Source organism: Lithobates pipiens, unplaced genomic scaffold (genome assembly GCF_037356315.1).
Source record: "Lithobates pipiens isolate NorthernLeopardFrog02 unplaced genomic scaffold, aLitPip1_a1.2 Scaffold_28, whole genome shotgun sequence".
Lineage (NCBI taxonomy): Eukaryota > Metazoa > Chordata > Amphibia > Anura > Ranidae > Lithobates > Lithobates pipiens.
This window is the reverse complement of record NW_027507789.1, coordinates 83,540,800-83,568,446: the sequence shown is the minus strand read 5'-3', so window position 1 is coordinate 83,568,446 and position 27,647 is coordinate 83,540,800. Positions and strand designations below refer to the sequence as shown.

The following is a 27,647-nucleotide window of genomic DNA, read 5'->3' as shown; positions in this document are numbered from 1 at the left end:
TTCAATATCTTTTATAAAATTTTCTTTATATCATATAAAAAAATTGATAACATACATTTAATCAAAAAATTCATTCTCACCTTAGAATATTTGTTACCAATAACGCCTAGACCACCCTCCCACTGGCCTGGGTCTGGGTCCTAAATAAGTATCTACCACTGTATATCTACCCTTTTCGCTCTTTCCTGGTCAAGCTCCCATTATTTCTGCAAACCTCATTGTATACTTAAATTTGAGCCATTCTTTCCATTTTTCCTCAAACCCTGCCCATCCCTCCGCCCCACTAAATCTCAAATACGCTATGTTAAAAATATCATCTACTCTATTACACCAGCTCCTCAGAGTAGGGCTCTCTGGGTCCTGCCAATGCCTAGGGATTAGGCTTTTAGCTGCATTCAGTAGTGAGGGAACCAAAGTTCTCAAATATTGGGTGACTTGAATTTTCGTTAGGTGGAATAAACACTCCCATGTATTTGGTGGACCTGTCCGAAAATTTGACTATATTGGAGAGAAATAACACAGATAATAAAAGATATAACAAAAGTGGTGGTACAAGAAGATCCATAGAAGTGTTTATGCCACCTGATGAAAAGTTCAGCTGTGATTTAGATACAGTTCTATACCATCCCACGCTACCACACAAATCATGAACCAAAATTCAATCATTTATGATTGCAGCAGCTGCTGTCATGTGTTCCCACACCATAAAATGCAATAAAAAAATAAAACTGCAATCAAACAAAAATAAACCATATACATGACATAAAATCCATGTGACTAAAAATTTATTATCTGAATATCTTCCATCACAAAATATGAATTGCCAAATTCACAGTGCAGTGTACAGTATCTTGCAAAAGTGAGTACACCCCTCACAATTTTGAAAATATATTATATTTTTTCATGTGACAACACTGAAGAAATTACTTTGCTACAATGTAGTGGTGAGTGTACAGCTCATATAACTTGTTATCCCCTCAAAATGACTCAACACACAACCATTGATGTCTAAACCGCTGGCAACAAAAGCGAGTACACTTCTAAGTGAAAATGTCCAAATTGGGCCCAATGTGTCAATATTTTGTGTGGCTACCATTATTTCTCTTTCGTTCGTTGACGAACACAGCTCCATTAATCTTGAACGTAGGGTTATTACTAGGGATGCACCGAATGGGTTTTTTGGTGCCGAAACCGATACCGAAAATGAAAAATACACTCGGCCGAAAACCGAAACAGCACCGAAACCGAAAATTGCTTTTTTTATATATTAAAAAAAAAAAATTATATAAAATTGCCTTATAGTATTATTCATTATAGTATTCATATTCAACTGAATCATTAATTTTATGAATAAAAGAATAGTCCAGTAATGGAAAATAACAGTACTTTAATAAAGCAACCCAAATAAATTGGACAGTGGACACAGAAGATAAAATCATAAAATAAAATACAAAATTAAATGATAAATTACTACCGCATATCCTGCAGTGTAGACTGCAGTCAGTGCACATTGAACCATAACAAAATAAAATTAAAAAAAATGAAATAAAATAATATAAAAATAAAATGACTAAGACTAAGTCTAAGAAGACTTAATGTCTTAGACGTAGACTTTATTAATTTTCAACTTAAACCAGAAGAACTAGTAGTAATTCAGTTATCTCTCCCTAAGGTGTCAGTGGCTGCATGTGCGATAAAAGTGTATGTATGTAGCTGCGGGTTACATACATAGTAATACAGTAGACCACACTGTTTTCCGGCCCCAGGGTATGAGCAGACACATCCTGGAACACAGTCTACAGTCTGGTCTACAGCAGCGGTGCTCGGGCAATCACAGCAAGCAATGTAGACTAGTTTGTTTCTGGAAGTCTCTGCCCATATCTGGAACACAGTGTGGTATAGTGTACAGTACTGGAATATGTAGTCAGCCACAGATACAGGACATACAGTTTTGCACATGCAGCGGGCTGAAAGCTTAGGGAGAGACAATCAATGACAGTTTTGTCCCAACAACAAACTATAAAGAATAAAAAAGGGCAGAAGGCTGTTATTCTGTTTCACAGTAATATATAAGTATGCTAAATGCAATAAATATTTTCAACCTGAGAGAACTGTAGTCATTTTATTATTTTTTTCCCCCTAAGTTCTCTCCCTAAGGTGTCAGCGGCTGCATGTGCGATAAAAGTATGTATGTAGCTGCGGGTTACATACACAGTCATACAGTAGACCACACTGTTTTCCGGCCCCCGGGTATGAGCAGAGACATCCTGGAACACAGTCTGCAGTCTGGTCTACAGCAGCGGTGCTCGGGCAATCACAGCAAGCAATGTAGACTAGTCTGTTTCTGGAAGTCTCTGCCCATATCTGGAACACAGTGTGGTATAGTGTATAGTACTGGAATATGTAGACAGCCACAAATACAGGACATAGTTTTGCACACGCAGCGGGCTGAAAGCTTAGGGAGAGAGAGATATAGTTTGGCCCAACAGCAACAAACTATGTATGATGTGTGTGTACAGTACTAAAACTGGAGATCTCTTAAATTGAAGAAGTGCAAAAACTGTAGAACTACTACAATGAACAAACACCTAATGGCAGTATGGCACAACTAAACAACTGGAACATACTGGTAGTCAGTCATACTATGTTGTATGTTCCAATTGTCCAATAGCACAGTCCAATGCCAATTAATTTACTATGTTCAACAACATGGTAAAGGAATTGGTCTATGCTACGGATTTATAAATCTATTTCAGTATAAGTGGCAGATTTCGCTTTAAGAACAAAAGTTGCTCCGCTTTCTCACAGGAGAGATGGTTTCTCTTCTCGTCAAGAATATGAGATGCTAGACTGAATAGTCTCTCACTGTACTGGTGCTTGGGGCAGATAAATATCTGCGTGCAATCTGTGCAAGCAAAGGAAAACGTTGTTTGTTGATGCGCCAGTACACAAGGGGATTGTCACTTCTGGCGATAGGCTGTTCAGCTAAATAAATGTCCAGCTGTTGAGTAGCTGCACTTGTTGTTGCACTGCTATGGACCGGGGTGCATTCATGTAAAATTTCTTCAAACATATCAGATATGGAGGGAGCGTGTTCCTCTTCACTTGTATGCAACCGTTTCTTCTCACTTTCCTCTGTGCTACACCTCAAAACTCCTTCAAACTCCTTCACCAGATGCTTCCACCACCTCCATTTGTGCCTGTATCATTTCCCGTGCACGCTGCTTTTTCTCAACATTAAAATAATGCTCTTTAAATCGAGGATCTAGAACTGTTGCAATGCAGTACAGAGGGTTGGACTCGGTGTCTTGAATCCGGTTGGTAACAGCCTCCAGTAGAGTGGTTTTAGCCGTTTTTACGCCATGTTCTGTTTCTATCTCTTTTCCTAGCAGACGCTTCAGTGCGGCAATCAAGGGAATAACTTCAGAAATGGAAGCATTAGTTGAGCTTATTTCTTTTGTTAACTGTTCAAATGGAGATAGAAGAGAAACTATTTTCAACTAACATCCACTGATGTGCACTCAGTGTTGCCGGCAGCTCGTAATCTGCAATGTATGCAGCTAAAACACGCTTTTGTTCAAAAAGACTTTGCAGCATATAGTAGGTGCTGTTCCAACGAGTGGCTACATCTTGCTGCAGTCGTTTCGGTGGCATTCCAAACTGTATCTGCAAAGCTTGTAATCTGGAATAAGCAAGCGGAGAATGCTTAAAGTGACCCACAATTTTTCTTCCTTTTGATACAATATCAGATATGGTGCGCTGACTCAGCAATCCTTCATTCACAGCCAATTGCAGCGTGTGTGCCATACACGGTATGCTTTTAAGTTCACTGTCCTCCATTGCCTTTGCCATGTTCCGCGCATTATCTCGTACAATCAAATGCACTTTAGACTTCTCAATGTGCCAAGTGTCAAGTATGGATTTTAAAGTGTCAGCTATTGCTGCTGCAGTATGTGATCCAACAAACTCACGTGCGTTAAGTAGGATGTTTTGCAATTGAAATTTGTCATCTATCCACTGCGCTGTCAGGCTAAGCATGCTCGTTGGACTGACGTCTGAACTCCAAATGTCGGTAGTAAAACTGATTGCTATGATGTCGGTAGTCATGAGCTCTTGAACGTGTTTTCTAACACTGCAAAACAATTCAGGTAGACAGGTATCTGCAAAGTAGCGTCTGCTTGGTAGTGAGTAACGCGGCTCAATATGTTGCATAAGCCTACGAAATCCAATGTCCTCCACAACAGAGAATGGCTGGTCGTCTAATGCAATAAATTCCATAATTTTATCTGTTATGGCACGAGCTTTGGGACTGTCACTTGCAAACTTTTTTTTAACTTTTTCAAAGACCGTGGCCACAGATGGTGTTGAGCCTGAGTCACTTTTTGGAAGTGGCACTGTTTTCTTGTAATCTGAATGCTGAACTGGATGTCGTGTTTTCAGATGGTGTATCAAACCTGTTGTTGAAAAATGCCTTGGCACTGTACCCCCTCTTGAAATTTCTGCTGAGCAAAGACTACAGATTGCAAATTTGGGGTCTTTATCAGAAACTTTAAAATATTTCCACACTGCAGACATGGTCCACCTTTGCTGGTAGCGCAGAATAATAGCATAGAATGATCTATAGTGGGAGTGAAATCTGAGGGGGAAAAGAAAAAAAAAGGACGAAATTAATTTTAAAGCTAAACCCCAGGAGGCAGCTTTAAAAAATAACAAACTATCACTTTTTTTTTTTAAACGCTGCAGCTCTTGCCATGCAAGGTAGTTAATAATATGTCTGCATTGCAGTACATCTCCTAACTTGTACCAAAAGATAATATAATTGCACTGATTAAATTTCATTGCAAATGGAATGGATTGCTTGCATGCAAATTGCAATTGCATGCTATATTTAATTTTTTTGGCGCTATTCTGCAGTATAATATACTATAACTTCATGTGCTTGTTGTTGTACAATAAAATATATAATATATATATATATATATATATATATATATAGTTGTTAAATATAATATATTATATTGCGTACTGTCATGTTTTAAAAAAATCATGTGCTTGCTGTCATGTCAGTGTGCTATACTATACCAAAATGACAAACTCAATGACAACAAGGGCATACATTTTATAGTATACTAGACTAGTACTACAGAATAAATAGCATGCCATTCCATTTCAAATCAGTTTTATATAAAAAAAAAATTTTTGCTACGTCACAATGTACTGTAAGACATATTTAATTAATACCATACTGCATGGCACAAAAGGCACAAAGGTGTAAGTAATACATGTTGTTTGACTGCTATGACAGTTTCAGTAGTATAGTAAAATAAATTAGTTGGATTGTTTGGCAGTTTAAGGCAAAAAGGCAATGCATTGCTCACCGGCGAATAGTAGTAATGGTAGCCATCCAGGAGGGACAGTGCCCTCTGTTGTACTTCAGTATGTGCAGCCCTCTATGAAGCCGTCTCGGGTCCCAGCAGCGTCTCTCGGGTCCCAGCAGCGTCTCACAAGCACGAGGAGCGTCCGCGGGGAAAGTGCCAGCGTCTCAGCAGGGAACGTGCTTACGAGTGCGGCATCTTATCCGCGAGGAACGTGCAAGCCGCCCACAGAACGAGTGATGTCATCCGAAGTTTCTCCCACCGCTACTGCGCATGCGCGATTTTCTGCGCCATTATCGGCAAGAATTCTCTTTCGGCAAAATGCCGAAAAGGCCATTTTCGGCCGATATGTTTCCGCGGCCAAAATTTCGGTGCATCCCTAGTTATTACGCCACCTTCAGGAGAGGACTAGGCAGCTGTTTTTTCTGCCTAGTGAAGGAGAAAGACCTAGGCTCCCTGCCGGGATCATCGGTCCTGGGGATTTTTGTCTGGATTTTGCCTTTTGCGCAAGATATTGATCCTGTAATCTATCAACAGCCGGTTGGGTGACAGGCTGGATAATAGAGATCCTTGTAGTCTCCACAGCCCAGCCATTGAGCATGCGCAGGCCCTAGCTACACGCTGAGTTGGCCACGACATGCCCCTCAGGCTCCAGGGGGCGGCCAGTGAGCTACATGCTCCGGGGCACACATATGACCGGACTACGGATGTCTGTCACAGTGTGCCATGGCCAGCAGCCACCCCGTACTGCTCCGGCATGGGTCTGTGATGGGATGCCTCCAGCTCGTCCGGACGGAAAGTACAGCTCTCCCTGCCTCGGTAGGACAGAGCAGCTGGGCATTCCCTGGGAGGTCGATTAGGGGGTCCCTCTTCTCCCTTTCCTCTCTCCCTGTCCCTGTTTTCCCTCCCCCCCATGGGGGATGCTACATGACTGGGCTGTAATGCGGTGTGTGTACCTGGGACAAGGATCCTCCGGGGGGCTCTGATCCTTGATTGGGGGCTGCTCTAACTGTCTGTGTCCCTGTGCTGTCATCTGTCTTTCTGCTGGTGTCTGTGGGCTCTGCATGTGCTGCCTCCATAGCGCTGACCGCCGCCATTTTCTGCATAGTTTGTTAGCCTCTGTGAGAAGCATGGTCGTCAGCCATTTTCTCGGAGACCGCGACCATTTTCCCTGTGCTTTTTACCATAGAAGGACAGGCGGTGGCCATTTTCTTGTAGCCTCAGTGTGTTTTTATTCCCCAGCGCTGGTTCCTGTGCCTCAGAACAGCGCGGTTTTTACTCCTGGACACTTGTGAGCTGACACAGGATCCAGCGATCAGCAACAGCACGGTGCAGCACTCGGTCAGGGTGGCGAGTCCTGCAGTGGGGCCCCTCAGTCTGTTAGCAGCTAGGAGGGTGGGATTGCGCACCTTGTCCTAAATCCCCAAGGGCGGCAGACAGGGTGGGTCAGCATGGCATCAGAAGCTGGCGTTTCTTCCCCAGAGGACGCTGACCAGGACCGATCGGACAGTGAGGATGATTCAGTGTCTGGGTCCACGCAAGAAAAAAATCGCTATTTGGAGCACTTACCACCGCTGTGTGCGATACCTTGAAAATACAGGATGCAGCAGGATCCTTTGCTGAGGTGGCGGTCCCTTTTGGGTCCTGTAAGCCAGCCCGTACACCTAAGGTGTTTCCGGATCTGACTTATTTTGATAAGTTCACATACAAGGAATGGGGAAGCCCGCAAGGGACCTTTTCAGTCCCAAAAAGAATGGCGGTGCGGTACCCCTTTGAAGAGAGGCTTCTTAAAAATTGGTCAGCTTCCCCGGTCGTAGACCCTCCCAGTATCCAGGTTAAACAATAGTAACCACGATCTGGTAGAGAGGGCTCCAGCATTTAAAGGACTACCCCACTACCGCTCCATGTTTTACGGTAGTGGGGTCAGTGATACGACCGGTACTGGTCACAGCATTAGTGTCGCAGACCCTCACTGAGTGGGCAAAACTATTGCACCGTGAATTGGAGAAGCAACAGTCTGCTCCAGTCTGCGTAGAACTAGCAGACCAGTTGGTGCACGGTCTTAAGTATGTCTGTGATGCGGCCCTGGATACACTTCCCCTGCTCTCCAGAGCATCAGTATCAGCAGTGGTGCTGCGGCGCCTGATTTGGCTGAAATGCTGGTCCGCAGACCAGGCATCTAAAAAAACCTTGACGGATTTGCCCTTCCTTGGTGAGCAGCTATTTGGAGCTTCACTGGATAACATTAAGAATGTCACAGGTGGGAAGAGCACGTTACTCCCAAAGTCCAGGAAGGGTAAGGAGACATGCTGCAGGCAAGGGCCCTCCTTTTCCGCTCAAAAGAGGCTTTTCCGTTCACCTGGGACTTCAGGTAAGCGCTCCCAGTCCGACAGGGTGACTGCTGAGGGACAAAAGCATCCCTGCTTCGCAAGCCTGCGAGCAAAAGTATTACTACATGAAGGTTTGCCCCCCCCCCCCCCCCCACCCATCACACCGCCTTCGGGAGTTTGCAGCTCGGTGGGCCTCTCGGCTGTCCGACCAATGGGTCTGCAAACTGATTTAATTGGGCTACAAGATAGAGTTCCTCTTTTGGTCAACAAATAGATTTTTTCCCTCCAGCATACCCTTACACCCGGCTCGCCGGGGAGGCCCTGTTTGAGGCAGTAAGGGACCTGCTCAGCCGCGGGTTGATAGTGCCTGTTCCAAAATCGGAAAGGTTTCAGGGATTCTACTCCAATCTGTTTGTAGCCCCCAACAAGGAAGGGGTACTTCTAATCCTGGACTTAAAAGCCCTCAATTGCTTTGTGAAAGTACAAAAGGTTCAGAATGGAATTAGTTAACTCCGTAGTCGGTGCACTCCATCAGGGGGACTCCCTGGCGTCTTTGGAAATCCAGGACGCATACTTGCATATACCCATATGCCTCAGGCATCAGAGATTTCTGTGGTTTGCAGTGGGGGGGGGGGGGGAGTGAAGAGCACTATCAGTTTGTGGCTTTCCCCTTTGGCCTGGCTTCAGCACCCCGAGTCTTGTGGGATCGCAATCGTGGGTTACCTGGACAATTCCCTTCTGAGAGCAGCTTCTGCCTCAGCATTAAGGGAGGATGTAGCGATCCCCATGCAAACTCTGCAAGAATTTGGGTGGGTGTTGAACCTCAAAAAGTTGGTACTAGTGCCAATCCAGCGCCTGGAGTACTTAGGTTTACTGCTGGACTCCGTGGAAGTGAGAGTGTTTCTCCCTTCAGACTCTGAGTCGTGGTGAAGCTGTTGATGAATCGCAGGTGGTCATCTCTGCATTTCTGCATGCGAGTTCTGGGCCTCATGGTAGCCTCCTTTCGAGGCAGTACCGTATGCCCAATTTCACACCAGAGTCTTGTAGAAGGAGATATTGTCCAAGTGGGACAAATCTCAGTTATCTCTGGATTGGCAGATTCGGGCGAGCCAGTTAGTCAGGGACTCCCTTCTCTGGTGGCTGAGGTCTTCGGCCCTTCGGTCCAGGAAATCGTTCTTGCCTGGACAGTGATCACAATGGACGCCAGCCTCACCGACTGGGGTGGAGTGCTGGGGGTACAGTCGACCCAGGGTCTCTGGTCGAGGGAGGAATCCCAGTTGCCAATCAATGTGCTCCAGCTTCAAACGATCAGGCTAGGTCTCCACATGGTCAACCATGTTATGTCAACCATCAAGGAGGAATAAGGAGCTCGGCTGCAGCCGAGAGGTCGCTCACATTCTCCAGTAGGCAGAGCGACATGTACCGGCCCTGTCGGCCATATACTTCCCGGAAGTAGAAAACTGGCAGGCGGACTAAGTCGCCAGATACTGGACCCAGGAGAATGGTCATTGCATCCAGAGGTATTCAGGATTCTTTGCCTGCGGTGGGGCACACCAGATGTGGATCTTCTGGCCTCTCAGATCAAATCGAAAAGGTGCGGAGGTTCGTGTCCAGGGCAAGTGATCCTTGAGCGGACACGTCAGACTTGTTGGTGGCTCCATGGGAGCAGTACCGGCTGATTTATGCCTTCCCTCCGCTCAAACTGTTGCCTCCTCTGCTTCGCAGAGTGGAGGCCAAGGGGATTCCAGTGATACTGATTGTCCCAGATTGGCCCCGGCGTCCCTGGTACTGCGACCTAGTACACCTGGTGGCGGATGCTCCATGACGGTTGCCGATTCGAGAAGACCTCCTAGCACAAGGTCCGATACTTCATCCTGCTTTACCATTGCTGGTTTTAAATGGCATGGCTCTTGAAAGCCAGGTACTAAGGAACTGAGGTCTGTCAGACTCGGTAATCTCAATTATGCTGAGAGCACGGAAATAATCTTCTCGGAAGATATACCGTCGTACGTGGAAGGCTTATATCTCCATGTGTGAGGAGATGGGGTGGCGTCCGCGCACCTATTCTGTTTCCAGGATCCTGTTGTTCTTACAGCATGGAGTGGACCAGAAACTGGCCTTAAGCACCATCGGGAGACAGATATCAGCGTTGGCTGTTTTTTTCCCCAATGACCTCTGGCATCTCACTCATCAGTACGCACCTTTATGCAAGGGGTTTGGCATGTACTCCCTCCAATGCGACTACCCCCACCTCTGTGGGATCTGAACCTGGTGCTATCGGCGCTTCAGAAACCGCCGTTTGAGAACATCAGGGAAATTCTCTTGTTGACGCTTTCCCAGAAAGTGGTCTTTCTAGTGGCCATTACATCTGCCAGAAGGGTTTCTGAGCCGGTGGCCTTGTCTTGCAAGTCACCCTATCTGGTTTTCCACAGGGATAAGGTAGTGTTGCGTCCGCAACCTTCTTTTCTTCTGATGGTGGTTTTGGCCTTCCATCTCAATGAGGACATTGTGTTACCATCTCTGGGTCCTAAGCTGACACATCCCAAGGAGGTGGCCCTCCATTCCCTGGACGTGGTTCGGGCCTCAAGGGTACAGGTCTGCCACGGCTCCCTTCCGTAAGTCAGATTCGCTGTTAGTTTTGGTCGCTGGCCCAAAAAAATGGCTGGCAGTCTCGTCGACCACCATATCACTGTGGATCAGACAGGTCGTGGTCCAGGCTTACGCCTTGATCGGGCAGGTGCCCCCTTTTCTGTCACAGCCCATTCCACCAGGGCAATAGGGACCTCCTAGGCCTTTCGACATCAAGCGTCTGTCTCCCATGTGTGTAAGGCGGAGACTTGGTCGTCCGTTCACACTTTCACGCTCTACAAAATTGATGTGAGAGCATCTTCTGATGCTTGCTTTGGCCGCAAAGTTTTGCAGACAGCCGTGTAATCACTGCAATTTACACTCTTTCCTATTGTTAAGAGAAGTTACATTTTGTTTCAAATTATTTTTTAATTACATTTTTACAAAACATATTAACATTTATCCAATATTCAACATTCAAGAAAATATACATAAATTACTTCATTTACATAACCATATAAATATCTCAATTATAGGCTTTACATTTCCTTATTAACTTTCCACTTTCTCTCTTATCCATTCATTCCCACACTCCAAAAGAAAAAAAAAGGGGGGGGAGCACTTACCCCCTCTAGAAATTCCTCTCCCTCTCCACCATCATCTCCTCCCGCTCCATCCAAAAAACATCCCATTGGACCCTCCGCCTCCCTCTGATTACAAAAATTCTAACCTTCTTCATGACAGAAATTCTTCCCACTTTTGCCATATTACTGGCATTTGATTGTTTCTATATTCTTCTTCTCTCATCTGTTTTTCCATGTAATATATTTCGTTCAATTGACATACCCAATCCGTCATAGTTGGACTATTTATTTCTCTCCATTTACGTGATATTCCTGTTCTAGCTGCTGTCATATGATGTAATAATTCTGCCACACTTCGCTTTATTGAAGAGAAAAAAAAACGCAATGTTTATATTTGGACTCAATTCTACTCCGACCGCTTTCTGATATATTTCCAGTATCTTATTCCAGAAAACTCTCACCTTGCAACATCCATACCATATGTGATCTAAAGTCCCCCTTTCTACTTTACATCTCCAACAATTCTCCGGATTCCCTCTATTTATTGTATTCATTACTACTGGACTCCTATACCATCTTAATGCAATCTTATAGTTTATTTCTTGATATTTGGTTGCTGTTGAGGTTTTATGTATTATCCCAAAAAAAAAAAAAAAAAAAAAAAGTCATTCTTCCTCTGTTAATGAATTTCCTCTTTCTTCCTCCCATTTTTTCATTCCTATTAATTCCTTAATATTTCCAGAGGGAAGTAGTAAATCATATATCTTTAGATAATTTTTTAATCGGTTTATGTTCCTCCATAATTTGTTTAAATTTAGTAACTTGTCAATTTATTAAAATTTTAATCGGTTCAATAAAAATTTTTTTTATATTCAGGTCCCAAATCTTGACATTTTGGTATTTTTCCATCCACCAAGATCTGTACCACCCTTTCATTCTCCAATATATTCCATTTTAAATATGTTGTGGTTTTTAATGCTGACGTAAATTCTGGATTGAAGAATAATGGGGTCATAGGTTTGACAGTGGACAGTTTTCCTTTTTTCAATATGGCATCCCATGTTTTTAATATAGCCTTTACGAAAATCTGAAGTTTTTTCTTTTGGTCTTAAATGGGGTTTTATCCAAGGCAAATATTTACTTTGTGCTCCTATAATATCCTCCTAAAGATTAACCCATTGTTTATTATCCACATTATGGTGCCTATTATTCTAATCAATGATGCTGCTTGCAAGTTTTTAGAAAGATCAGGTAATGCTAATCCTCCATTTTTTTTTTGATCCAATTAAGATTTCTCTTCTTATTCGGGGGGATTTATGGGACCAGATAAAGCTTCCCACTGCTTTTCTCAAATCCCTCATAAGTTTTTTTTTGATGGTATTATTAGGTATCGTCTGAAAGATATATAGCAACAATGGCAATAGCTCCATTTTCAATATATTTAATTTTTCCTACCCATGAATAAGTTATTTTATCATATTTTTGCAATTTTTTTTACTTTTTGGACTGTCGCACTGTAGTTCAATTCTTGTAATTGTTTCACATTTTTCGGGATATATATTCCCAGATATTTATTATATCTTTATAATATCTTTATTATAAAGAGTGTCTGTATTTTTTTCTTCTAATGTAATATTCATCAACTCAGATTTATCGTCATTTACTTTAAAGTTACATAATTCCCCAAACCGTTTAAATTCTTTTATTACATTTGGAATTGTTATAAAAGGATTAGTTACATACAAGTCATCTGCATATACAGCGGTCTTATATTCTTTGCCTTTAATCTTTATCCCTTGGATGTCCTTATTCTCGCTTATTGCTTTAAGAAGATGTTCCATTACTATTATATATAACAGTGGGGATAGGGGGACATCCCTGTCGAGTTACGTTTGAAATATTTATATATTCTGATAGTATTCCATTTATTCTTACTTTAGCTCTTGAATTGGTGTACAATGGAACAATCCTTCCTAGCATTTTTGGACCAATTCCTATCTGAATTAGAGCTTCCTCCAAGAACTGCCATCCCACCCTATCAAATGCCTTCTCAGCATCTATAGCTAAGAGGCATGATGGGATGGCAGCTCTCTGAGCATGCTCCATCAGTGTACAAGTTTTAATAATAATATCCCTCGTTTCTCGTCCTTTTGTAAATCCTGTCTGTTCTAATTTTATATGCCCTGGTATAATAGGTGTTAATCTTTTGGATATAATCTTTGAATATGATCTTATATCTATATTAGTCAGAGATATTGGCCTATAGTTCTTACAGAGTATGATCTTTCTCTAGTTTTGGAATTAATATGAGCTTTTGTACTTTGTGGTACAAAAGTTTACATTTATAATTAAATGTTTAAATGCTTTATAAAATCTAGCAGTATACCCATCTGGACTTGGGCTTTTCCCCAGGGCCATTTCCGAAATAGCTTGTTGGATCTCCTCAGTTGTAAATTTCTTCTTCCAGCTCTTCTACTATTTCTCTAGGGAATATAGGTATGGCAGTTTCCTTTATATATTTTCAAATCTATCCCCTCTTCTCTATCTTTTCCTTATTATCTTGTTGTTTATCAATATTGTATAGTTTAGAGTAATAAGTATGAAAAGTTTGATATTTCTATTGGATCGTAGGTCATATCCCCATTTGGTTTTAACATTTTTGCTATAAAAGGTCATGGGTTGCTGTATTTTTAGTGATCTGGCTAATATTCTCCCAGTTTTATCTCCATATTGATACCACTGCATTCTATTTTTATCTCTTATCCGAAGGGACTCTTCACCAAGCATCGATTGTAACTCAATTCGTCTGTCTTTTAGACTTCTTCTATCGGCTGAGTTCAGACTTTGCTTATGTTAACAAATAGTTCCCGCAATACACATTTTAGCGTTTCCCATTGCATAGGGGGTGAGGTCTCATCATTTTCATGAATTACTAGAAACTCTTATTACTTGGTGAATATCTGCTTCGCATTTTTTAATCTTTAATTAAGTTATCATTTAGCCTCCATACCCCCCTCATTTTTTTTTATATTCAATTATCTTTAGTTCCAAAAATATTGGAGCAAGATCTGACCATAAGAATCCACCTATATCTTTTGAAGGGGTCATCGTCAGACCGGATTGATTCACAAAAACTGTATCTAATCTGTGGTATGAATCATGAATATTCAAATAGTATGTAAAATTATTTTCCGTCTGGTGTTGGGCCCTCAATATGTCGGTCATTTGGTATTTTCCCAATAAATATTTGAACTCCTTTCGTTTATTGTTTTTCCTATGAGTTTGGGTATTGGTAGTATCTATTTTTGCATCCATTATAAAATTTAGGTCTCCAACCAAAAATTATTGTTCCTTCCGCTTTGTCAATTACGTCTGACAGGGCTTTTATTCCAGTCTCAATTTGCTCATAGTTTGGTAAATAAAAGGTCAATTATTGTAAAAAAATTTCCATATAGCATGAACCTTATAATTAAGGATCAGCCATCTTTACCCTTATAATTTTGTAATATTTGATAAAGTATATCCCTGTGGAACGCAATCGATACCCCTCTTGATTTGGAACATGAAAATTTATCGTGAATCCATGTGACATATTTATTTTTGAGATGTGATTTGAACAAAAGTGCGTTTCTTGAAATAAAATATCTATTTTTTGCTTGTGAAAAGAATTTAATATTTGGTTTCTTTTAAAAGGAGAATTAAGGCCTCTTGCATTGAAGGAACAAAATACACCCCTACAATTACTCACTACCCACCCTTTGCTAACTTTTTACCCACACTTCCCTTTCTACTCCTCACAATCTATCCTAAATGTATTGACTTCAATAAGTCTAACTTAAGGCCCCATACACACGATCAGACTTTTTGACAACAAACATGCAAATTAGCTGTTTTGGAGCAACATCCGACCGTGTGTACTCTCCATCGGACAAACTTTTTTGGTTTTCATCGGACTTTTGTTGGCTGTGCGAACGGACAAACTTTCTGGCAACAAAAGTCCTATGGAGCAAAGTCTGATCGTGTGTACAGAAAACCATAGGACTTTTGTACAAAGTACAAACAGGCATGCTCAGAACCAATGCAAAAGATCAGACAACAATACAGAAGTTGACCAAAGGTGGCGGTAAAGAGCAGAAAAACCACGTGATTTGGTGAAAGTTGGCTGAAAAAGTCCTGCTGTGTGTATGCAATACAAGTTCAGGGCCGACGCCCTTTGTACAAAAATCCAAGGGAAAGTTTGTACAAAGTCCTATCGTGTGTATGAGGCTTTACTTTAAGTTCCCTAATGAGGGGGAAGACGGGGCCGCTGATTCAGGTCTGCTACCCATTAGACTTTGACATGCCGCTTATTCTAATCAATTTTTTTCTTCTCTTTTGGGACAATCTACTATTTTTCTTTATCTTTTTCTACTGTTTCAGTTACCTTTTAGAGATTTTTCATTTGTTTCAATTACCCTCACATTCAATATATAAACCATCATCCATAATATAGGAGGGGAGGGACCAAGGACTAGAACAGTGATAAGGGCAAGGAGGGAAGGGGAAAAAATAAAAATTATCCCTTTTTCATCCCCTAATATTAGGATGTGAAAGCTATATATAAATTAAAACAGTGTTTCATAACAAAACTTTATCCCCCCACCTTCTTCCTTTTTGAGCTATAATATGTGAGAACCTCAATTGATCTATATCAATATTATGTGTACCTATAACTAGTGTATATTATATTTTGCATATCCTTCATCTGTGCTTTATATTTACCTTATATCCTCCATATAATTCTCCCTTCCCTCTTTACCTTCCCTTCTCCCCCATTCCCCTCTCCTGCCCAGTCCTCTCTCCCCCCGGATCCCCTTCATAGTTCCTTATGTTTTTTTTTTAAATGTTTTGTACTTGTAACCGAAAAGGAAATTTCCATCTATACTGCAGGTTCTTCTTTGTAAGTTGTTCCAGAATGGGCTTTAATGCTCTTCTCCTGTCCAAAGTATACTTAGGCAGGTCTTGAAAGAATATTGTGTCCCTTCATATTGTATAGTTTTATTCTGTCGTGCAGCAATCATGATTTTATCCTTTGTTTGGGCATAATGTAACCTGCAGATTACATCTCTTGGTTTAATACATTTTTTCAAAAATTTTAATAAAATTTTTAAAAATTTTACATTTTTAAAAGGATCCAACCTTTTTGGTCCCATAACTCTGTGTTCACGATCAATTATTTCTAGGATAAATTTCTGATTCCTTCCCCGATATCCCAGATGTTGTGGATGATTCTACTAGATTCAATATTTCTTGTGATAGCTGCAATGACTGTAATGTTTGAGGAGATTGCAGTCGTGAATGCAGCTGTAATTGCTAAAAAAAAAATAGTTTGAGCTGCTTGAGCCCCAGTACTGGTTTTTATTTAAAAAACATCTTTCTTTTCCTTTTTATTCCCATGAGCCTGAGATACTTTATTTCCCTTTTTTAGGTGCCATGTCTAAGCCTTTACTGTCGTTATATCCTTATAGCTTTTTTTTTTATACCAATACCAGTCCTTTAAATATCACACAGACCCTGAAGTTATTATCAATAATTACCATTAATCCATATATTCCACTATAAATTCTCAGTATGAGAAAAAAAAAAAAAAAAGGAAGAAGGAAGAAGGAGGAGGAGGAGAAGGAGAAGGAGGAGGAGGAGGAGGAGGAGGAGGAGGGGGGACATTTTTAGGATTTTTTTTATGATCTGCGTTAATAGTTTTGCAACTTATATAGACAGTTATTAGTTAATTATTGAATTTATATTTTCAGAATGATCAATTTCCATAATTATTTCTTGAGCTTCAACTCGCCACCTTCCGAAAATGTCCAGGATCACCCTTTACTTTCATTTAAATTCCTCTCTGGGTATAACACCTCCAAATATTAAAATTAGCAAATTTGAAGGTAATTCGAGAGTAATGTCATTCGGTTACCGTTCTTATATGTCGTCCTTTGCTGCTCTCCGCTGCCCCCAAACCGCACTCCCCAGGCTCCCCCGGCTTCTCCACCAAAGCCGAGCCGAAGTTGCGGCTGTATCCGAAGTCACAGTCGCGGCCGTACCCGAAGCCGCGGATCTCAGATGTTTCCCGAGGTTTCTCCGAGGTTCTCCTGATCACTGCCCCTAGTTTCCGAGGACTCCGCCGAAGGGAGAATCACGTGGCTATCAGTCTCGGCTTCCGCCAACACACTGAGACCCTCAACCGGACCAGCTCCTGATCGTCAAACTCGACCTTGGTCCTCGGTCAAAGGCACCCCCACAGGATCGTTTCTCGTCTCTCTCGGCCCTTAAGAGCGGGTGGCAGGCAGGCAGCCAATAATGCTGGCGGTATTTTATCCTGTAATCCGATATAGAAACTTTCTACCCCATATGGAAATATAGCAGTCTCAGTATCTCAGCAGAGAGTTCTCTCTGGGGGTAGTTTATGATTCAGCAGGTCCAGCAAGCTAAGTTCGGTATCTCCACAGTTGCATCCATTATCCAAACCATCTGTTCACCTATTAGCGAAGCATGTCTGCTTCATGGAGCCATCTTGGTCAGCAGCTCCTCCCCCCATAGAGAAGTTACATTTTGGTTATCAACGCATTTGGATGCTTATGTTGAGCGCAAGTTCTGATGCGGTCAGTTTACATGGTGACTCCTCCGTTGAGGTGCACCTCTGGTTGTGGGTGAAGTTATGTTTGCCATTTCCACCCCTCATTATGACACTGCTTGGGGACATCCCTACAGTCAAGATTAATGGAGCTGTGTCTGTCAATGAACAAAAAATAAAAAATAGGATTTTTGTACTCACCGCAAAATCCTTTTCTCTGAGGTTTATTTGCAGACACAGCACCCATCCCTCCTACAGTTTACGCTATACTGCTTGTTGACATACTGAGCTGCAGGAAGCAGGCTGGTTATAGCCACAGGGACCGCCCCCTGGGCGGAACTGTACAGTTCTGTTGTTTTTCACATGTATTACATGTTCTGCCTAGTCCTGTCCTGAAGGTGGCGTAATAACCATCTGTTCAAGATTAATGGAACTGTGTCAGTCAATGAACTTCAGAGAAAAGGATTTTACAGCGAGTACAAAAATCCTATTTTTCCAGCACTTCCTTAACTCTCTAGGGCATGGAGTTCACCAGAGCGTCACAGGTTGCCAATGAAGTCCTCTTCCACTCCTCCATGACATCATGGAGCTGGTGGATGTTAGAGACCTTGCGCTCCTCTACCTTCCATTTGAGGATCCCCCACAGATGCTCAACAGGGTTTACTTACTGGTAACGTTCTTTACCAGAGTCTTTTAGGACAGCCACCAGAGACCTTGGCTCCTTCCCTCTGTAGGAAACAGCGCCAGCCCTCTTTAAAGCAGGAGTAAACCCAGTTTCAAAAAACACTTACGAGGGGCGTGGCCTGACCTTGCATGGAGTAGGACGCGTGTCTCCGGAGCTCCGCCGAGGAATCCTGTCTCCCACGCTGATCCTGTGACACCACAGCACCGATACTCACCTAAACACGTCTGGCAGGCGTCCCTCCATTCCGGCACATATGTCTCCCTCGAAATCCCGACAATCGGCGGCGGCGCGGTTGTCACAATACCGCCGGCATGTGAGTAAGGAGGGGGAAGAAAATGGCGGCGCGGAGGAGCCGGGAGGGCCGCGTGTGGCGGGAGACACGGACAGGCTTCTTGAAGCCATTACATTGTGCCGCACGTCCCTTACATCCCAAATTGAGGAAGTGCAAACGGACATATCTTTATTGAGGCAGGACTTTCAGAAACTGCGTGACCGGGTAAGGGACACTGAGACCCATATCAGTAATGTGGAAGACGCTCTCCCACCACTGCAAAATGATGCCGACCACATGCAGAAGCAAATAGATCTCCTGATTGCTAAACAGGACGAAATGGAAAATCGCATACACAGATGCAACATCCGATTGATTGGTCTTCCGGAGGGGGCTGAAGGTAAGGACCCCACAACTTTTCTGGAACAATTGCTGATAAGTACCTATGGCCGAGAGTCTTTTTCCCCCATGCTGGCGGTTGAACGCGCGCATCGTATGCCTGCCAGGCCTCCACCGCAGGGTGCACCTCCACGCACCTTTATTGCAAAACTCCTGAATTATAAGGACAGAGATGCTGCACTCTGCATGGCTCGGGAAAAGGGTAATATCCCTGTGGGCAATACTAAAGTTGCAATCTTCCCTGATTTTTCCGCGGACGTCCAGAAACGCCGACAGAGTTTCATGGAGGCCAAAAGATTACTACGTGCACAGCAAGTGAAATACTCTATGCTATTCCCAGCACGCCTCAGGGTGGAGGCAGGAGACCGGGCGCTCTTCTTTGAACAACCCAGAGAGGTCATAGCATGGCTGGAACGCAGAGTGCCTCAAGATGGAGCTGCCTGAGACCCTTTGGGACGTGTGAGCTAACACCTTTTTTTTGTTTCTCCCCTGGTGTCCTGGAACTGTGGCAGGTTGCCTGATCTCTATTTGCTGCTCTATTATCGCCAGGGTGCTTGCACCTGAGGCGTATGTTACCTTTATGCCCTTTTCTACTTTGAGATCTGCTGAACTTTCCGATTCTGGGACATTTGCGCCAGCTGATGGTGTCAACGTTAATGGATCAACTTTTTCCCTTTTTTCTTAGTGTCCCTGTTGGGGGACCTTTTCTGCAATACATACCTGTGTGTTTTGTTTCAACAATTTTGGTTTTCCCTTTTTTTTTTCTCTTTCTTCTTTTTTCTCCAGGAGCAAGGGGAGACATGTTGGGCCTACGGTCTAATTGCACGGTGCAGCGGAACACTGCTCCATTGTCTGCTGGGACTTCTTCTGGTTATGAGGGAGCTGATCACTGGGACTGGACAGCAACTGACACTTTTGCCTATTTACCCGGGTCACCACTGTGTGCTGTTATACAGGGGGCTCTGCTTTGCCTTGCCCTCTGGTACCGGTGGCCGCGACCCTCTTTCAGACTTATTGTTCTAAACCTTTTTATTGATTTAATGAAACTGGTTTTCCCAGCCAGACATGTTTGGTTTTTCAGGGAATATGCCCGCACAAGTTGGGGTTGGTGCAGGGTAGGGTGGGGGGAGGGGGGTGGTTTGGTTAGGGTTTCTATGCAGAAGATTACTATAACTATATTGAAGTATGTATCTGAACTAAGTGTTGCTTTTACTGAATGTTCTTTACCACTACTGCCTATGCAGCCCCTGTTTGGGCTTGATCAAGCACAACAGTATTGGGGTGCGTTTATAGGAGGACTGTTAGGGGGTAGGCCGACTGCATTTATTACTTTATATGAATCTTTATGGCATCTATACGGTTTCTTACCTGGAACGTGAGGGGCCTGCGCGATAAAATTAAGCGCGCGGCAGCCTTCACGTTCCTCAAAAAGCAAAGGGCGGAAGTGATGGTGCTAGTTGAGACGCATGTGGAGGGTGGACTGTAGATGGCCCTTAAACGCCGTTGGATTGGGTGGGCATTTCATTCCACCTACACGTCTCATTCGAGGGGGGTTTCGGTACTTGTAGCTAAGTCTGTCCAGTTTGAACTTTGTGAAATTCTTACTGACCCACAGGGCAGGTTTGTTTTTCTACATGCTAAATTGTATGGGGAACCCTACCTTATTATGGCCTTTTATATCCCCCCTCCATTTACCATGACGCTAGTTGTAGAGGGACTGTCTTTTATGTCCAGACATCCGGCGGTTCCTGTTATCTGGCTGGGGGATTTCAACACTACGCTTAACCCTTCCCTGGATAGGCTCAAGCCCCCCCGAGTTGATGATGGGGCAAGCTGGGACCACTAGGTTGTCCAGGCTTATAACCACCGCTCATCTTGTGGACACTTGGAGACACAAATTCCCTCAAAAGAAGGAGTATTCATGCTTGTCACCCACACATGGTTCTCTCTCCCGTATTGACTTTATACTAATATCTAAGCAACTCACTCCCAGACTCAGAGAAGTATTGTTCTGCCCCAGACTACTTTCGGACCACAGCCCCTACTCTGTAGTGCTTGACGTACCCCTGGGCAGGCCTCCACGGGCGTGGCGGCTAAATCCGTTCTGGCTGACATTATTACCCGAAGATGACACTATTGAGGCGGAGTGGATACAATTTTTTGAGGATAATGACCAAACGGCCTCAGTTCCAGCAGTGTGGGATACATTTAAATTACACGCTCGATCGGTGCTGACTGCCCACATTAATAGGCTCAAAGCTGACTCGGCTACGGTCATTATTGAGGCTGAGGCAGATTTGAGCTCCAGGGAACGCACCTACATAGATGACCCATCTACGGCAAACGCTGACGCACTTAGACTACAGTCGAGAGTGGTTTCCCAGCTGCACCAAGACAAGGCCCGACAGAAACTTTTTTTTACCAAACAAAAATATTTTGAATCTGGGGAGAGAGCTGGTAAGTTGCTAGCATATTTGGTGCACAGGGAAGACAGGCCCCCGGTTGTTATTTCTTTGCGGGGTCAGGGCGATACAATGATCACGGACCCTTCGGAGATGACAGCTAGATTTCGAGACTTTTTTGCGGACTTATACACCACTACAGTCTCTGACGACACCACTCCGATGGACAGCTTTTTGGCGCAGGTTTCCCTCCCCCAAGTTACGGAGGAACAGGTGCAGGCTCTGGAGGCTCCCCTGACCACCGATGAAATAGTGGGTGCTATTGCGGAATTTGAAAAATCCAAGTCACCGGGGTCAGATGGTCTTCCCATTGAATTTTATTCCCGATACCAAGATGTGCTGGCGCCTAGGCTTCTCGCCCTCTACGGGAATCTTTTTGATACACTGACATTGCCTCCGTCCATGAGAGAGGCAACGATAGTTTTGATTCCCAAACCTGGAAAAGATCCGGGTTTCCCAAAATCATACCGCCCAATCTCCCTATTGCAGGTAGATATTAAGATTTTAGCTAAAATACTAGCTAATAGGTTGAACGGAGTGATCCTTAGCCTGATTCAGGCTGACCAGGCGGGCTTTATGCCGGGGCGGAATACGTCGTTCAATCTACGCAGGCTTTTTATGAATCTTCAGGCAACACATGAGGCGGTGGGTGAGCGTGTGGTAGTGACACTTGACACGGCTAAGGCATTTGACTCAGTGGAATGGGAGTACTTGTGGAAGTGTCTAGCGGGATACGGCTTTGGCCCGAACTTTATCCGGTGGGTGAGGCTGCTGTATCATCGCCCAACGGCTAAGGTGGTGGCGAATGGGTGGTCTTCCCGAGCGTTTGGCCTTGGTAGGGGTACCAGACAGGGGTGCCCACTGTCCCCGCTACTATATGCCTTGGCTGCTGAACCTTTAGCGGTATCGATTCGTGCGGACTCCGCGATTAGGGGACTGACGATGGGTCGACTAACCGAAAAAATCAGTCAATACGCTGATGACACGTTGCTATACCTGGCGGACTCGGGCCCTTCCCTCGCAAAGGCCCTACACATGATAGAGTGGTTTGGTAGCTTTTCCGGTCTCCGTATAAACTGGGAAAAATCCCAAATTTTACCTATTGACAGTTTTCCACAGTCAGAATCTCAGGCCAGTCTGCCTCTTCAGCGAGTTGACACTATTAAATATCTGGGGGTATATGTCTCTAGGAATCCAGCAGATTACATTGCGCTGAATGTAGAACCATTATTCTCCCTGGTGCGTACCAAGATTCAGGCCTGGTCTCGCCTCCCCCTTGGGGTTTGGGGGCGTGTTAATCTGATTAAAATGGTCCTATTACCTAAACTACTGTATGTGCTGTGGCATACCCCGGTATATTTGCCACTGAAATATTTTAAATCCCTTGAAAGTCTCCTTAGGCCCTTTGTATGGGGGAATAATAGACACAAGCTTGCTTGGCAGGCTTTGAAAAGCCCGACTGATATGGGGGGCATGGCTCTTCCAGATCTAAACCATTACTATGTTGCCTCACAACTGTCTCAGCTTTTTCATGTAGACAAGACTGATAAACAACGTTTTCTTACCCTTCTCTGCCCTACTTGGGCACAAATTGCAGATGATCCGATAGCTGCTATCTCGACGGGGGGCGGGGAGCTCTGTTGGGGAGCCAGGTAAACACTCCATGCTTTTTCATTACAGAAGGATTTGGGATCTGGCATCCACTAAACTGAATGTTACATCACCAAATGACTATACCCCACTTTGGCATAACAAACAACTGCCGAAACTTCAAAAGATTCAGGGTGTTCAGTTATGGGTATCGAGGGGAATATACTACCTGCATCACCTGATTCACCATGGTACTATTAAAACGTTTCAGGCGCTGCAGGAGGAATTTGGTATTCCAAACACTATGCTATATCAATACCTACAGGTTCAACATGCACTTGGAGCACAGTTTCCGCAGTCATTGCCTCGGCCTGCTCCCAATCCTATTGTCGCCATAGTGAAGGATACTGATCCCAAAAAGCTTATCTCATGCTTTTATGGTATGCTTACGGCCCCCGTCTCGGCGAGACTAGCGTATGCTCTGAAGTCCCGCTGGGAGGGCGATGTGGGTGAACTGACGGATGAGGAGTGGGAGGAGGCTCTGGAGACGTGCAAGTTGGTGTCCCCTAGGCTCCAAGACAGGCTTTCTCAGATTTATATAGTGCATAGAGCATACCTCACCCCCCTCAGGACCGCCAAATATAATACGAATCAATCTGTGCTCTGCCCGATGTGTACTCTAGAGACTGGGACGTTCTTCCATCTTATATGGTCTTGCCCCAAACTACAGGAACTTTGGAAACAAGTAGTGTCATTCCTACATGATGTTATGGGCTCGCCCTTGGCTCTCGACCCCAAACCCTGTCTACTAGGGATATTTCCTGATGTATTAGATAAAATTACTAACACTTTCCTGCAGGAAACTTTGTTTTCTGTTCGAAAAGTGATAGCTAGACAGTGGATGAGGCCCCTGCCACCCCGGGTTGAGGACTGGAAACGGGAAGTTAATTTTACGCTCCCATACAAAAAATTCTTATATAAAAATAGAGGTTGCCCAGCAAAATATCATAGAATATGGGATAAATGGCTGCAGGAGGCTGCCACGTGTGATGAGGGAATTTGATGTAATATTACAGTAAATAATATGTCAATGTTAGGACTTTCCTTGGCAGTGATATATAATGGCTACTGTAATGGAGAAATGTTTCTTATCTATTGTTATGGTTATGACGCAACACCTTTTTGAATGTTCGGTGTATGCCACTGTGATTGTAATCTCTGCAATAATGTTCAATAAACATTACCTGTTTAATATAAAAAAAAAAAAAAAAAAAAAAAAAACACTTACATTCCCGGCATGCCGGAAATGCTAACTTTCACATTGGTTGTGCTCTCAACCAAACTTTCAAACCATCAAATGGCTGGTTTCATAACTGATCACATGTGCAGCATTATGGCAGTTGAAGAATCAGAGGCCAAGATGGCAGCTTCCTTGACTGAAAACGATAGAAGGGTTTACTTCCACTTTAAGTTTCCTCCTCCCCTGTTGGCTCCTCAGTTTTCCTAGAGAAGCTCCAGTTCGCTGGGGAGACACAAGAACATATGATACATAGTCAAAAATATCACAGTTCCAGTCAGGAAATCTCAAGTACAGTGGTAGCTTGGATTACGAGCATAATTCACTCCAGAAGAATGCTGGTAATCTAAAGCACTCGTATATTAAGCAAGTTTGCCCCATAGGAGTCAATGGAAACTCAAATAATTTGTTCCGCAGTGACTGCTATTGTAAGCTGTATGTGGCTAGAGGTTGCGGGGGGGGGGGGGGGACAATGGAGACACTCGGAGACTGCTCAGATGCACACTGAGACACTCGGAGACACTTGGGAAAGGAGTGTTTCTGAGGGGCTTCGAGTGTCACCTGTGCCCCCGCACCTCTGGCCAAATGTGGTACTGCACACCCCATTGGCTTGAATTCTGCTTGTCTTGCGAGACAAAGCTCCCAGTCAGGATTTAAAAATAATTAAATAATAGCTCGTATTGCGAAACGCTCATAAAACGCGTTACTCGCGGTCCAAGGTATTACTGTAATTTATAAATTCGTGTGGGTACCGGTGTTGTCCTGAAAGAGTGCGGGAAAGAACGTCATCAGTAAGGAACTTGCTTTTCCCCCCCAATCGTCTTTCAGGACAGTCATCTGAGAGTATAATTGAGCACTTACCCCTAGGGCGGGACTACAGCTTGCAAGACCTTGCGTCCAAAGGCCCGATTCCTTTCCTTCCTTTTGTTTCCTCCAAATAATGTAGCATGTACCTCCTTACCTCTAACATGTGGAATTTACCGCATGTATCAGTGTATAACATGCACCCCAAGTTTAAGAGGGAATTTTAAAAGGAAAAAAAAACAATTTTTTCCTTAAAAACTTATATTTAAATGCACATCAATGCAGCCTTGTCCAGTGTCATTTGCAGCCTTGTCAGTGACATTACAGCCTCGCCAGTGACACTACAGTTTAAATATGGGGCCGTCGAAATACAATGAGCTGGCCCTGTGCATCTCGGCTCCTCTCGCAGTCCCGCCCTATGATGGACATAACACAGATCCAATGGCGGTCCACAGGTCCTGGGCATGACTGAGCAGAGTGCCGGCAAAATACACAGGGCCGAGTGTACTTGGCTAGGCTTGGCTCACAGTCACAACCAGTCCCTTGTGTTATGTCCATCATAGGGCGGGACTGGGCGTGACTGTGAGCGGAGCCGAGTACACTTGGCTATGTGTATTTCGGTGGTGCTCCCTCCTCCGGGGGATCGGCATAACATGCACCCACGATTTTCCCCTGATTTTAAGGGGAAAAAAAGTGCGTGTTATACGCCGATAAATACCGTAACTTCCTGTTCTCTGGAAGGACTTGTACAAAAAAAGGGCAAAATAATAGCTTGGCCTCTATGAAATTTTAAGGCTAATTTGGGAAAAAATACCAGATACAGCTTAAAAACTATGAAGATGATCTCGCAAACCCTCCTGGCGGTAGTAACCGCCACAAAAAAAAACTGCTTTAAGTGTCAGCAATTTAATTGACCAATTTTCTTGTGGTTACAATTGGTCCCGCCGGGGTCCGTAGCACCAAAGACAGGTCCCATTTAGGTAAGGGTGGTCTCTGCACTGGTGTCTGTCTGCTCAGGGCCTTAAAAAAAAATTATATATTATATATATATATATATATATATATATATATATATATTTAACTATCCATGGGTTGGAAGCTAGCTTCTTTTCCTGATAAACATGGTGCTGACACTTGGCTTTTTAGTGTGCTGAGGCTCAAGCCCTTGTTTGCTCCCCACTGCAGAGATTCTAGAACCGCCACTGAGCTCTGTGCCTTAAAAAGGAGCTTCCTGTACACCAATTGAACCGTTTACATACTTTTTTTTTAAATGGTGCGAGGCTCTATTTTCCTGCTATTTAGCAGTGTATCGATCAAGCAGTTTGCAAAGCCCCTAGCTTTCAGCAACTGCTCCTCAGAAACCAAGCAGCGAGGTTCCACCTTTCTACTTGGGGACAACACACTGAGCCCTGAGAGAGGAGATCCTCTCGGATTGGTAGTATCCATGTTGGTCTGCAGCAAGTTCTTGATTATAAGAACCATGGTCTCCTGGGCCAGTGTGGTGCAATAAGGATCAGCGAGATGTTCTCAGTTCCGAATTTTCTTAGCACCGCTGGCAGGAGCACGGGGGGGGTATAACACTTGGCAAACCTCCATTTATGTGCCAGGGCGTCCACCCCAAGCGCTCCATCCTCTTTCAAAGAAAAGAAGGAAAAGAGCATGTTCCTCTGAGGCAAATAGGTCCACTTGTGGGGCTCCCCATTTGTGTGAGAGACCTCCGATTTAAGATCTAGTCCTTTAATTTCTTCCTGCTGAGGTAATCAGCCACTTGGTTTAAATTCTCGTTTTAGGTGTACTGCTGACGGGGGGGGGGGGGGGGGGGACATATTCTCTGCCAAGTTTAGGATTTCCTCTGCCAGGGACCACAAGGTTCCGCTCCTTATCCCCCCTTGTTTATTTAATTAGGCAACTACTGAAGGAGTTGTCGGACCTGATCTGTATGTGGTGACCACTCAGCCCTCTTACATTTTGATGATCTCTTAAATCGCTTTGTTTTTCCACACTCACTTCTTGTGTTATCCAGGGGCCTATATGTGCTCCCCACTCTACGCTGCTTGTATCTGTAGTCACTATCTGGGTGACTGGTAGGATCCACATCCGTCCCTTGGTTAAATTCTATCTTCTCCACCACCATAAAGACCTCTTCACTTGTGTTGGTATATACACTTGTGTCTACCGTCTAGTCTTGCCTGCGATCACATATCTTTAAGATGAATATCCGTAGAGGCCGAAAATGTAATCCTGCCCATTGTACTGCTGGGATTGCGGAGGTCAGTAATCCCAAAGCGGAGATTGCCCATCTTATTGAGCATGGTCACTTGTTCTGCAACATCTTCTTTGACTCTTGAACTTTTTAAACCTTCTCCTTGGGCAAACACACTTTGTTGTGCTGAGTCTAGGATGTAGCCCAAGTATGTAATCTGCTGGGTGGGAATCAGATAGGAGTTCTCCATTTTTAACAACCAACCTAGGTTTTCCTAGAAAATCTTGAGTGTACTGCAGATACTTGGCTAACTTTTCTGGAGTGGTTGCAGAGATGTAGGTCAACTATGACAGAAAGGTCTCCGATTCAGAGTGTCGCCAGGGCTTCAGCCATCACTTTTGTGAACATCCGAGGCGGGGAGGAAATGCCAAAAAGAAGAACCTGGAACGTTTCTAGCTTGGTTGTTATT

General features: G+C 43.8%; 1 protein-coding gene across 9 annotated transcripts in view; it reads right to left on the bottom strand.

Annotated features, from left to right (window-relative positions):
* The window catches only part of MLX (MAX dimerization protein MLX), a 258,108-nt gene that overhangs the window by 165,002 nt on the left and 65,459 nt on the right, over positions 1-27,647 (bottom strand). Inside the window, exon 3 of one of the 9 annotated variants that reach the window (XM_077459431.1) lies at positions 769-4,636. The exons of the other annotated variants lie outside the window; for them this stretch is intronic. Coding sequence (XP_077315557.1) covers positions 3,469-4,575 — 1,107 coding nt within the window. The 5' untranslated portion in view covers positions 4,576-4,636 and the 3' untranslated portion in view covers positions 769-3,468. Of the gene's footprint in view, positions 1-768; positions 4,637-27,647 lie in introns of those variants that run through there. 9 annotated transcript variants of the gene reach the window in all.